Below are 14234 nucleotides of genomic sequence, written 5' to 3'. Positions count from 1 at the left end.
CGACAACCGCCCGTGCGACAACCGCCCGTGCGACAACCGCCCGTGCGACAACCGCCCGTGCGACAACCGCCCGTGCGACAACCGCCCGTGCGACAACCGCCCGTGCGACAACCGCCCGTGCGACAACCGCCCGTGCGACAACCATCCGCACCCTCGCCTTTAGAGCCGCCGCTAGAATCGTCTCCGTTTTGCATCTGACAATATCGTCTCTCCTCCCCATACAACTATCGTGCTTGCGCGCACACCCCTCTCAAACTGCCAAAGATGGCGGCGCGGCAGCCCAAACCCCGAGATGGGTCTAACGATGAGGAGTTTCAGAGGTGGTTGGCCAATCTGTTCCGACCCTGCGTCAAAGACCGCTATGTGGGGTTGCTGGCCAGTCGACTGGACTTGTTTCGGCAAGCGTTCACACCCAAGCAGACGGATCCGCAACACAATTACGAATCTTTGGAGATCTTGGGCGACGCCGCCGCCGCCTTTGCCATCCCAATGTATTTCTACAACAGGTTTCCACAGCTGCGGAATCCTCAGGGTGTGAAAACGATCGCCAGGTTGCGGATACTGTGGGCATCGGGCAAAGCCTTTGCGAGCTTTGCGCGGGAGCTGGGCTTTGAGCGGTGGATTGTCCGAAATGCCGCTGCCGTGAGCAACCCGATGGCTGAGGAGGCCTTACTGGAAGATATTTTTGAAGCTGTGCTGGGCGCTACCGTTTTGGCGCTGGATACGCATTTTTCTCTAGTGGGCGTGGGACTGTCAATCGTATACAGCTTTCTGGCCGGTCTGTTGGACAAAGCCGACGTGCGTCTGGATCACGACAGCTTGTTTGATGCCAAAACACGCCTCAAAGAGTTGTTTGACGTGTACAGGAATCAGCTGGGCGAATTACGCTACATCACAATCGCCGGCGGTCGTGGGACGGCCCTGTACGTCGGCACCGAGCTGCTGGTGCAGGTGACGGGTCCAACCAAGCGCGATCGCGAGCAGGACGCTTCAGCCCGAGCTTTGGCCATTCTGGCGGAAAGAGGCTACGTCCGCCACACCAAGCATCGAGCCGAGTAGACCTCGACGGTAGGCTCGAGCCGTCAAACGGACTCGAGTTTGGCGGTTTAAGAACAACAAGGTCTATTTTTTTGTTTGCGGCTATATATTACTGCACACTCTCACCAGCTCATTCTATTGTTATCTAGCTCCACAAGCTCTCTATTACAAGACTGTATCTAGCTCTCTTTTAAGATCTCAATATATAGATATAGAGATACATAGACACAGAGCTACATCTTGCTACGTCTTGCTACGTCTCGCTATATCTATATACACTATCCAAACCGCTTTATACTTCTCTATACGACTGTGTATATATATTTCTATATGTATTACCATTATTTGTGTATATATAAAACTATTCTTAAACCTCCAAAAAAAAGCTGTTTAGTCAGTTTTCTTTTTTCATCCGCCAACTTTTACAATCGCTTTAGCTCAGATCCTCGTACCATGAGCAAAGTTTTGTGAAACGATCAAAGAGCTGTGTGGAGCGGAAAGGGCCTAATATGTACAAAGCATATGATGACGTAGGCTTGCTAAAGATCGATCGGCTAGACTGTTTGGGGTGAGGACATAAAGGATGCAAGGGATGCAAGGGATGGTGTATGTATGTGTGGGGAGGATGGATAAAATTTCATTGACGTTAAGATTGGCTCGACGTCAATTGGGGTTTGAAGAGGTTTGAAGAGGTTTGGTTTGAAGAGGTTTGGTTTGAAGAGGTTTGGTTTGAAGAGGTTTGGTTTGAAGAGGTTTGGTTTGAAGAGGTTTGGTTTGAAGAGGTTTGGTTTGAAGAGGTTTGGTTTGAAGAGGTTTGGTTTGAAGAGGTTTGGTTTGAAGAGGTTTGGTTTGAAGAGGTTTGGTTTGAAGAGGTTTGGTTTGAAGAGGTTTGGTTTGAAGAGGTTTGGTTTGAAGAGGTTTGGTTTGAAGAGGTTTGAAGAGGTTTGAAGAGGTTTATGGTCTCAGCACCATTTTCTGCATTCCTATCACCGACTCTTCTTATTTTCTCACTCCCTCCCGCCATACTGACTAGTTGCACACTTGTTGCACACTCGTCACACATTTGTTGCACACTCGTCACACATTTGTTGCACACTCGTCACATATTTGTTGCACACTCGTCACACACTCGCCGACACTCGCCCACACACTTGCCGACACTTGCTGACACTTGTCGGCACTTGCCCAAAGCGGCGGTGGTTTTGGGAACCGTATTGGTTAAAATCTGAACCGTGATAGTATTTTGTGTAACGTGTAGTTGTTTCTGACACGATTCACGAATCCAAGTTCTAGCGCTCGCCCTCGCTATATCTTGCCTTTGCTCCCTCTCCTTCTCGCGCACACGTTCACCTCCAAACCTGTGCACCCGATCAGCAATCATGCAGACAACAATGACTATTACATACTTGGTATGCTCAATCATTGTAGTGATACTGTGCAATTCCTGCTTCAGCGGAAGCGTAATTGACATGGGCGGTAGCAGTAGCGGCAACAACGATTGCGACATTGGCAGCAACAACAGCATTAACAATAGTAGCATTGATAGCTTCAGCAGCAGCAACATCAGCAACAGCGAGATCAGTAACATCAGCGGCACCGGTAACATCAGCGGCAGCCACAACAACTGCAGCATTGATGACAATGCCGATGACAATGCCGATGACAATGCTGATGACAATGCTGATGACAACGCTGATGACAATGCTGATGACAATGCTGATGACAACGCTGATGACAATGCTGATGACAATGCTGATGACAACAACGGCAACAACGGCAACAACAATATCAACAACAACAAGGACATGACTAAAATGTGGTGCCATCTTGACGGGAACCGTATCCTACCGGCTAATTATACTGGCAAAAAAACATCCGCATTTACTCTGGACGAGGGAAGATGCGCAGTCGCGAGATGGCTTCGGCAAGGTGTACGTCTGGTTGCACAATTTAGATAACGCTCAGAACCGAACCCAGGACGAGCGGTACAGAGGCAGAACATCGATAGCCCTCAATTGGCCCAAAAGGGGCAACGCCTCTCTGCTGCTGACAAACGTGCGCATCTCCAACAAAAACCTGTACAGGTGCTCTTTTACTCTGGCAAGGGAGGCCAAAAATCCAAGTCTTTTGTCAGGCTCAATGTGGAAATGCCAATTGGCGAAATCGACGGCAGACTGGTCAACCGTAGACTGATACACACGGCCAGCGGGCTCTAACCCTGACCAAACTTCACCTGACATTACATGCCTCAAAGCTTTGACAACCGTAAGAACGCCGCAACAGTCTCCGCAGACCCAGAGACAAACCTTTACGGTGCCAGTGGTTGGGTCGAACATCCTCACTCGCATAGGCCCACGGTGTGGTATTTTGTGAGATTGCAACTCGATGTGCCAGCAAACAAGCCATCTGGTTGATAGCGGCGGCCATCCACCCCTCTGCCAGCAAAACCGTGCTTGAACGCGTGCTCTCTCTTGACTACGGCAGCTTTGTGTAGATGTACAATCACAATCAGGTCATGGTAACTGAAGAAACTGTCACAAATGCCGTTTGGATATTTGACAGTTGACAAGACAGCATGATGAGTGTGTCCACCCATGGCATGCTCACAATGCACCAGCTAGATACCAGACACACAGGGATGTGCATGTGCAAAGAGTTTAACGCTACAACGACCATCGTGGCAAACTATGCGCTGGATGCGCTGGATGCGCTGGATGCGTCAATATGCGAGCCACCGCCCGTATTGGAGACCAGCGCGTTAGTATGGACGATGTTTTGGATCGCAATCGCGATTGTGGGGTTGCTGGTAAGCATAGTATGGTGTTGTTATAGTCATCGAGGGTGCTGGTTCAGAGGCCAATACGGCGTCAAAGGATGTCTGACGAAATGCGATCGGTTGCTATACCGCTGCTGCGCTGCCGCAAGAGCGCGTGCAAGCCGATCGGTCGTTCAAGCCGCGAGAAATCACCAGGAGATTCTAAATCTCTGGGACAAGCAGTAAGTTTGGAGAGTATGAGTTTTGTTGCGCACAACGGAGCTAACTCACACACAATGTTGACACAAAGCTACAATCAAGGATATTGGTTCTTGGTCATTGCACAATAGCAACCAAACAGCCGTTTGTGTGTGTGTGTGTGTTTTTTGCCGCTCACCCGCTGATGGCAGGCATTCGATCTTTAACCAACAACTGAGCCATGGCCGACCATGTCACTCAGAGGTCAATGGCACGGATCTGTCTTGGTGATAAACAATAAATAAGAAATAGATTTTTTTTTGCAAAAAAAATATTATACTCTCAAACGCCATACAACCAGAGGGGCGTGATGTTGAGGATAGAAGAGGGGATTGGGAATATATACAATATATATACAATATATATATATATATATACAATATATATACAACATATACGATATATATACAATATATATACACAATATATATACAATATATACAATATATATAATATATATATACAATATATACAATATATATACAATATATATATATATATATACAATATTTATACACAATATACACAATATACACAATATATACACAATATATATACACAATATATATACACAATATACACAATATATACACAATATATATATACACGATATACACAATATATATACAATATATATAATATATACAATATATTATATATATATAATATAATATATAACGCGTATGCATTCTGTTCCGAGTTAAACCAAAAATCTGAAACGGTGGGTCAACCAAAGTGACGTACGCTTAGACTCAGCTTTCAAGCTTGACTGAGAGAGAGACACACTGAGAACGACAATGGCGGCAATCATACTCATACTGGCAATTGTGGCAATGATGCTGATGATCAGCATGTTGGCTCTATGGATAGTGCTGCTTGGTGTAGAGCTTGGTACAGCTCTGACATCCCGGCAAACTGCGCGGATATGGCAGCAGCGGCTCCTTGATGCGGATCCGCATATGTTGGTATAACCGCTTCCAAGCCACACTCTGGGTTTAGCTGGAGTGGCAGAAAGAGAACCAAAACTGTTGAGATTTTTAATATTTTGTCAGGAAATAAATGTGTAAAATAAAACCGACACGAAAAATAAACCCATCCGATTGGTTTTCCTTTTAGTTGTCTTTTCCATTTTTATCGGTGCCCTGATTTAAGACTGTATCAGGGTTGCAGACTCAAGAAACCTACGTTGCCGGCAGCCGGTCTCATCGTGCTGTTTGAGTTTAAATTGGTATAATGAGATAGGATGCCGGCTCCACCGCCTGTTTGCACGTTTTTGGCTGTCTATTTCCATATCAGGTTAGCTTGTAACAGATTTGTAACCATTTGCCTCCAAAAAAAACCCACATTGAGATCTATGTTTTGGTATTTGTATGTAACTGTCAAGAGGGGGGTGGCAACAGAGCCAACCTTTACAGCGGTCCGTACAACTGCTGCCACCCCTACCCTTGCTTGATTCTGATCAACGATCCGCAGGATGAGTAGATGAGTAAATGAGTAGATGGTTTGTTTGAGCGAATAAAATGTTGCCGTTCCTCAAAAATTGGCAAGAAACCTGATTTTAAGCGTCACGTTATGTACCTGGTTTAAAGATCAGCTTCTAAGCTTGAATGCACCAATGTTCACAATCATGCTCATGTTTCTGTTGGCGGTTGCCTTTGCGCTCCTCATGCTGCTGACAATGCTCACAGCATCAACAGGACACGTGCTGTTGACCAATTCGTATACTATAGTTCAACCGCCGTCTTATTCGCGGTGGAACAGGCCGATTAGGATTTAGAGTTAGCCACCATTTCTGCCAAAAAAATCTGTAGCTTTAAAAAAAATAGGTTTAACAAAAATAAATAGATGGCCAAATAACTATATAGATAGCTTAAAACAAAGAAAACAAAGAAAACAAAGGAAAAAAAGAAAACCGTTTGGTTTTCTTTTTCCATGTTTAAGACCCGCTGAGGGGAACAGGCTTTTGAGTTGTTGCAGGTTCATTTCATTATATATATATATATATATATTTTAAAAAATATGGTACACGACATATTTAGCTAGAAGCTCATTTATCGATCCTGGGCTTTGGTTATGTGTGTGTTTTTTTCCCCATCAAGAGAGGTAGCTAATGTGAGCGGTTGCCTGTATATCGGAAGTGAGACTGAACAACATATAATATATTATATATTGTATATATATTATATATATATATATAATATATAACAGTTTGTGGTGTTTTTCCGTTGCGCAGCTAACAGGGTTGCCCGCAGCATTGAGAGCTTTGAAATCCACCGTCTCCCTTTTCTCCCTCTGATCCCATTTTTTTTATATAAAATTGGCCATAGTTCTTACCGTCAGTCAGCTTACTGACGGCAGGGAGTGCAATGGATCTAAACCTAACAAGAAAGAGCTAATAAGGTATCTACAGATACGGCGGATTTGAGAAGTGACTTTTGTCCTGGCCGATGGCAAGATCAACCTGTTTGGTTGCAACCTGTTTGGTCAAGTCACCGTCTAGACGTGGGACTCTGCGCAAGCTATTTGGCAATTGTGTTAAACACCCTTCCACCTCCTACGCCAACAAGGAAGAAGTCGACTGACGGCTGGCCCCAACACGGTCCGCTCAGTTCGAACTTGGGGAAAAAAAAGGACTAGCGGCAGTTTTGCCGCCTCGTCTTCATTTCCAACCTGCGGTGTAACCGCTGACGGGTGGGGTGGGGAAAAAAATAAGAGAGTGTAACGGAACTAAATACGGTTTGGCTAAGCCAACCTTTGACGTTCTCTACTCTTTTCCTTCGCTTCCATTCCCATCCTCCGCAAAACCTGTTACGTTAGGGCCTGAGCTGGAGCCAGCCGCACGTACGGCTGAGGAGAGCAAAAAAAAAATTTTTTTAACAAAAGGGGATTATTTTTTGTGGTGGGGAAACAGTCACATGACAGGTTTGAGGACTTGTTGAAGCGCTTCTTTTACCTTTTCCCTCTACCCTTAAGTACACACCAAACCATGCAGCTGGACGTTTACGTGTATCAGTGGTTCTACGAAGGCGGTAGCGAAGTGAGGGGGTACGGCGTCTGCGCCAAACAGCCAGGCAGCGTCTGTCTGGTGGTGCACAACGTCAAGCCCTGCCTGGTGGCCGAGGGACCCAAGGGATCTGAAGTGAAGTGTTCGTTGGCCCGCGATCACACCCTGGTGCGGATGCGGCATCTGTACGCACAACGCGGGCTCGAGCCGCAAACTTTTACCCGGCTGGAGTTTGGCAGTCGTTACGACCTGTGTCGGGCTCGTGATGAGCTGGAGGCCGCCGGCGTGCCGTGCCATGAGACGGACGTGTCTGTGCCGCTGATGTTCACCTGCAGGGCAAAACTGCCGTCGGTGGGATGGGTGCGGGCGGTCGGCCGACCGGTTGAGGAGGACGCGCCGCATCGGCGGACGGACTGCTGGCTCGAGCTGACGGTCCGACGGCTGTCGGCACTGGACCTGCAGGTCCCGTGCCCTCCGCTGACAACAACGGCGTTTGACATAGAGGTGTATTCCGAGGGCGAGGACAGCATGCCGAGCGACAGGCCGGGAGACATTATCTTCCAGATCTCGCTGGTGACCCGCAGAGGCGGGTCCGGCGAGACCGACCGCAAGCTGCTGGCCATCTGTGGTCGCGACTACGACCCGACCGTCGCCCAGTACCCGGACGAGGCTAGGCTGCTGGAAGCGTTCTGTCAGACGCTGGAAGACATCAAGCCTCACTTGCTGATAGGCTACAACGTCCTTGGGTTTGATCTGGACTACATTGTCAAGCGGGCCAGGCGGCACGGCCTTTCGGATCGGGTGAGGGGTCTGGGTCGTCGGCGGGACAGGCTAGCCCGTGAACGGCGCGTGTCCTGGGCCTCGGCGGCGTACGCCCGACAGGAGTACACGTTTCCCAACTACGAGGGCGTTGTCATAGTGGATCTGCTGGCGGTGATCCGCCGCGATCACAAGCTGGCCAACTACCGTCTTGAGACGGTGGCCCAGGAGTTTCTGGGAGAAGGCAAGGACCCGGTCACCTACAAGGACGTGTTTGCGGCCTACCGCACAGGCGAAGCGGCCGTGGTGGGTCGGTACTGCGTCCGAGACGCCGAGCTGTGCCAGCGGCTGGCCGAGCGGCTGGACGTGTGGACCGGGCTGACGGAGATGGCGGCCGTCTGCCAGACGGACGTCATGGCGCTCTACACGCAGGGCCAGCAGCTCAAGATCTTTTCACAAATCTACAGACATTGCCGCACCCGGGCCGTCGACGTGTTGGTGACGGACCCAAAAACCTACGACCGCATCAAAGCCGCCCGCAGACGCCGGCGCCCAGCCTCCTCCTATTCCTCATCATCATCATCATCATCATCATCATCCTCTTTGCCAACGGCCGATCCCCTTGGCCTCAAGGGAGCTGGCGAACGGCGGCCGCCGACGGCCAAAGATTGGGGAAAAGACAACGACTGTGAAATCAAGGAAGATGAGGGCGATGGAGAAGAGGAGAAGGATGAGGATGATGAGGATGAGGAGGAGAATGAGGAGGAGGAGGATGAGGAGGAGGGCTACGTGGGCGCCCATGTGGTCGAGCCCGTGCCGGGGCTGTACCACAGCGTCGTGCCGCTGGACTTTACCAGCCTGTACCCCAGCATCATGATAGCTAAGAATATCTGCTACTCCACAATAACCACCGCGGCCGATCCGCGCGGAGAGGTTTTCCAGTGGGAGGATCACGTCAACTGCGAACACTCGGAACGGGTCAAGGGGTACCGGGCGGCCTGCGCCGAGGTGGCCCGCTGGGAAGCCAAGGCGGCTGAAGCGGCGACGGCGGCCGATCGGACCCGGGCCACGGAGGGCCTACGGGCAGCGCGGCAGCGGCGGACCCGAGCCAAGCCTCCGCCTGGTAAAAAGGTGTGCGCGCAACGTCGGTTCGCCTTCCTGCGCTCTGAGGCGGTGGGCGAAGGCGTCGTGCCGACCATTGTGAGAGGGCTGCTGGAGAGCAGGGTCAAGGCCAAAGAGCAGAAAAAATTGGCCCAGTTGGCCGGCGACGCGCAGCTGGCTCGCGTCTACGACAAGCGGCAGCTGGCGTACAAAGTTTCGGCCAACAGCATGTACGGGTCCATGGGCGTGCGCCGCGGCTACCTGCCTTTCGCCCCGGGCGCCATGTGCGTCACCTACTACGGCCGTCTGTGTATCGAAAAGGCATCGCGGCTGGTGCACGAGCTGCACGGCGGCCGATTGGTCTACGGCGACACAGACTCCAACTACGTGTGCTTCCCGGGCTCGCTGAGCCCGCGGGAGCTGTGGGACCTGGCCGAGCGGACGGCGGATGACGTGTCGGCGGCCTTCCCCCCGCCAATGCGGCTTGAGTTTGAGCGCACCATCTACACCTCCTTTCTGATACTGAGCAAAAAGCGGTACATGTACACGGCGTGCGATCGGGACGGCCGACCGATGGGCAAAACAGGCTGCCGCGGGGCTCTGCTGGCTCGCCGCGACACAGCCGAGGTTGTTCGGAACATCTACGGCCGGGTGGTCGAGGCAGTGCTGCGTGACCCGCAGCCGCAGCGAGCGGCTGTGGAGGCGCTGACGGCCTCCGCCGCCCGTCTGTTTACCGGCGATCTGCCGATTGAAGATTTTGTGCTGGTCAAGCAAGTGGGCGATTGGGTCACCTGCGTCGACGGCGGCGGAGACTACAAGGTGCGCGACCTCGATCGGTTGCGAACGGCCGTTGGCGAGCAAAATCTGGACGCGGAAGCTGCCGATCGGCTGCTGCGGGACCAGGTCACCGATCGACTGCCGCCCCACGTGCAGCTGGCGGAGCGGATGCGTCGTCGGGGCATGCCGACCGGCCAGGGGAGTCGATTGGAGTACGTGGTGCTGCGCGACCCAAGGGCGCAGGAGTCCGCGCTGGGAGCGCGGCTGGAGTCAGCCGACTACTACCGCCAGCATCGAGCCCACCTACCGCTGGATCGGCTCTACTACCTCAAGGCGGCCGTCAATCCGACCGATCAGCTGCTGGAGATTGGATTGGGGTTGAAAAACGTGACTCGCGACCTGTACGAAGTTCATCGCCGCTGGGACGCGGTCATGCGGCAGCTCCAGTCGCTGAGGTGTCTGCCGTACTGAGCCGGAGACCGCGCCGGAGACCGCGCCGGAGACCGCGCCGGAGACCGCGCCGGAGACCGCGCCGGAGACCGCGCCGGAGACCGCGCCGGAGACCGCGCCGGAGACCGCACCGGAGACCGCACCGGAGACCGCACCGGAGACCGCACCGGAGACCGCGCCGGAGCGTAAAGTCGGAGCGTAAAGCTGCAAATGACTATCCTCTCATTCTAGCGACGGCGATTTCACTCCCTCCCTTTTGCGCTCCTTTCTATATTTCCTTGTAGTCCTATATATATATGTTACATATATAACATATATATATAACATATATATTATATATATATATACATAATATATAATATATAACATATATATATAAAATATATAAAATATAATATATTATATATATAACATATATAACATATATAAATACTATATATACATATAGAATATTAACATAAAAGCCACTTGACCGGACGGGATGATGATGCACAATGTTGTAAACCTGAGGTCAGTATCGTTGACGGAGACTATTTTGGGATGAGTTTCTTCCCCAACCCCTCAATAACCCCTCAATAACCCCTCAATAACCCCTCAATAACCCCTCAATAACCCCTCAATAACCCCTCAATAACCCCTCAATACTCCCTCAATAACCCCTCAATAACCCCTCAATAACCCCTCAATAACCCCTCAATACTCCCTCAATAACCCCTCAATAACCCCTCCACCGTATAAACATGTACACACCGGCCACCATATGTTGATGGTGTTTCATAAGGGGCAGTTGAGCGCAGTGGAGACAACAATCGCGAAAAGATACCGATACTGATACTTATACATATATATATTTTTTTAAAAAAAAGTTTCCACGTTTATTGTATCGCTGTACATGTAAATATATGCATATGTATAAGAAATGCGGTTCTAAATATTGCCTGACATGACAAGAGGATGGGATTGGGGGGGGAAGAGCAGATACACACTTGACAAATTTTGGGTCACTATCGTTGTTTGGTTAGGACTACTTTTAAGAGTTTCATCACATTCCTACACCTGTTACAAAGTGTGGATGATTTTAATACAGGTGAAGAACGGTTGAGAGTGTCAAAAATCACTGCGTGTAAATATACAGATTAAGTCTTACCTCGAAATTGCTAACCCCTTTAATATATATATATATATATATTAAATGTCTGTGTATATAACGTATATGGAAGTGTACCACATCTGGTATAGCACTGCAGCATGTGAGTAGCCATCATCGGTCGAGTCCCTTCTTGATCCCTCTTTATCGATCCCTCTTTATCAATCCCTCTTTATCGAGCCCTCTTTATCGATCCCTCTTTATCGATCCCTCTTTATCGATCCCTCTTTATCGATCCCTCTTTATCGATCCCTCTTTATCGATCCCTCTTTATCGATCCCTCTTTATCTTTCTCCATTCCCCCCATCCCCCAAATTTTGGTTTGATAGGCTATACATTGACTGTGAAATATAGCTACTGCCGCGGCCGTCAATATCGGTAGTGTCAAAAATGTCTACACCATAGCCGATATAGTAGCTGAAATATGCAGGGTGGACAAAAAAATCGAGGCTGTAGAAAGATTTAACCGTTTTATTTTCTCTTATGTGGAGGAAGGGATGAAACCACTGTTTTACATAGGGTAGCTGTCTCCATTCGACCCGCCAAGCTAATCTTTCCATTGCAAACACTATCTCCCCATCCACACCTCTTTTCTCCCACACACACACACACAACTCCTACAGTATACGCTTTCCACCTCATATTGCCCTAAGAAAACCCAGCAGCGTTCAACAATCACTCTGGAAACGCCGAGGATGTAAAGCTTATCAGAACTTCTTTCTTTATATTCCAATGCGCTGATGCGCCGATGTTCGGCCGTAGGAGAACCGTTGTAAAACAACAAACGTTTCCAAACTAAAACTTGGATTTAAAAAAGCCCCCTATCATCGCACTTTAACCGATAGCTTTCAAGGACGCTGCAGAATCTGCTCCGTACACGCACGTACACGCACGTATACACACGTATACACACATATACACACGTATACACACGTATACACACACGTATACACACACGTATACACACAACTTCTCAAGTAAAATTTTGGAATAAGTCTATTCCCCCTCCACTCATCCAACAATGACCCGCCATCGCGGTAAATACGTGGCATTGGTGGATCTTCCCAACATGCCACCATCTGTGATAGTAGCCGACAGCAATCCGATGGAGCACTTGAGTCCGTCAACGTACGTTGAAAATTGTCATCGGCCGGTTCGTCTCGCCGAACACGGGCCAACCACCGGCGCCTGCGCACCCTTGGTCCAGCCTCCTCCCCACCACCAGCAGCAGCAGCCTCCTCCCCACCAGCAGCAGCAGCAGCAGCCTCCTCCCCACCACCAGCAGCAGCAGCCTCCTCCCCACCACCAGCAGCAGCCTCACCACCACCACCACCACCAGCAGCAGCAGCCTCCTCCCCACCACCAGCAGCAGCCTCACCACCACCACCACCACCACCACCAGCAGCCTCCCCACAGACTTCCGGTGCAGACCTTCTCTAGCCCTCCGGCCGCCGCGGTGGATTCTGCAAGTTCGTCTGATCCACTCAGCACGTTCTTAGCATTTGGCCTCAATGGCTGGGAAATGGTTGTGCTTATCATCTCAACGGCGGTTTTAGTAGTGGCTGGCGTACGCATGGTAACAATTGTCAGCCACAGTTAACCAAGCCCAAATTGCCGATACAGTGGGTTTGGAAACCGTTGATTAAGACGATTGCCAAATCTGATGCAAACGTGACCGGTAAAAGCAATCCCATCTTTTTTTAACGTTCATTTACCTCCAACCCCCTTCCAACCGTTGCGGCTTTAGCATATTAATTGTATTAAGTTAAACTAATCTGAAAACAAAGTAATCTGATGGCGATAGAGGGAACTTAGGATCCGGACACAAAAGCTCTTGATGGTAGGCTTTTCTTTCCCCCATTTCTCAGGTTTGGGGTTGTTAGGGTTGGAATTAGGGTTGGAGTTGAGGTTGGAGTTGAGGTTGGAGTTGAGGTTGGAGTTGAGGTTGGAGTTGAGGTTGGAGTTGAGGTTGGAGTTGAGGTTGGAGTTGAGGTTGGAATTAGGGTTGGAATTAGGGTTGGAATTAGGGTTGGAGAATGGAAAAAGAGAGGCCGATAAGCCGATAAGCCAATGAGGTTGATAAGCCGATAAGCCAATGAGGTTGATAAGCTGATAAGCCAATGAGGCCGATGAGACTGAGAAGCTGAGAAGCTGAGAAGCTGAGAAGCTGAGAAGCTGAGAAGCTGAGAAGCTGAGAAGCTGAGAAGCTGAGAAGCTGAGAAGCTGAGAAGCTGAGAAGCTGAGAAGCTGAGAAGCTGAGAAGCTGAGAAGCTGAGAAGCTGAGAAGCTGAGAAGCTGAGAAGCTGAGAAGCTGAGAAGCTGAGAAGCTGAGAAGCTGAGAAGCTGAGAAGCTGAGAAGCTGAGAAGCTGAGAAGCTGAGAAGCTGAGAAGCTGAGAAGCTGAGAAGCTGAGAAGCTGAGAAGCTGAGAAGCTGAGAAGCTGAGAAGCTGAGAAGCTGAGAAGCTGAGAAGCTGAGAAGCTGAGAAGCTGAGAAGCTGAGAAGCTGAGAAGCAGAGAAGCAGAGAAGCAGAGAAGCAGAGAAGCTGAGAAGCTGAGAAGCTGAGAAGCTGAGAAGCTGAGAAGCTGAGAAGCTGAGAAGCTGAGAAGCTGAGAAGCTGAAAGACTTGGAAGGGTAGCGCTACATGTCATTTGCAATGGAGGGGGGAAAAAGAGGAGTTTGTCTGATCCAGACATGTGACCGCTCTGGGTCTCACTGACCGTACACAACAGTGAAATTTGTACATGTTTAAAGATGCCGCACCAACAGCTCACCTGTTTGTATATCTATCATAGCAGCGGCAACGGGCCACTAGTTAGCATATCGTGAGCCTATCGCGAGCCTAAGTTAGTGTAAGAATTGGATATTGGACATCGGATATCGGATATCGATATCGGATATTGGATATTGGATATTGGACATTGGACATTGGATTATCAGACGGCAG

The 14234-nt window shown here is 49.8% G+C and overlaps 1 protein-coding gene across 1 annotated transcript; it reads left to right on the top strand.

The window, feature by feature from the left end:
- Window positions 1–264: 264 nt before the first annotated feature.
- Window positions 265–1059, top strand: LOC144897943 (ribonuclease 3-like). The gene has a single exon (XM_078788931.1). The coding sequence runs from the start codon at window positions 265–267 to the stop codon at window positions 1057–1059; it is 795 nt and encodes a 264-aa protein (XP_078645057.1).
- The last annotated feature ends 13175 nt before the right edge of the window (window positions 1060–14234 follow it).

This window comes from Doryrhamphus excisus, unplaced genomic scaffold, assembly GCF_037039965.1.
Source record: "Doryrhamphus excisus strain RoL-2023G ecotype Guam unplaced genomic scaffold, RoL_Dexc_Guam_v1.1 HiC_scaffold_25, whole genome shotgun sequence".
Taxonomy (NCBI): domain Eukaryota; kingdom Metazoa; phylum Chordata; class Actinopteri; order Syngnathiformes; family Syngnathidae; genus Doryrhamphus; species Doryrhamphus excisus.
This window is presented reverse-complemented; position numbering and strand designations above follow the sequence as displayed.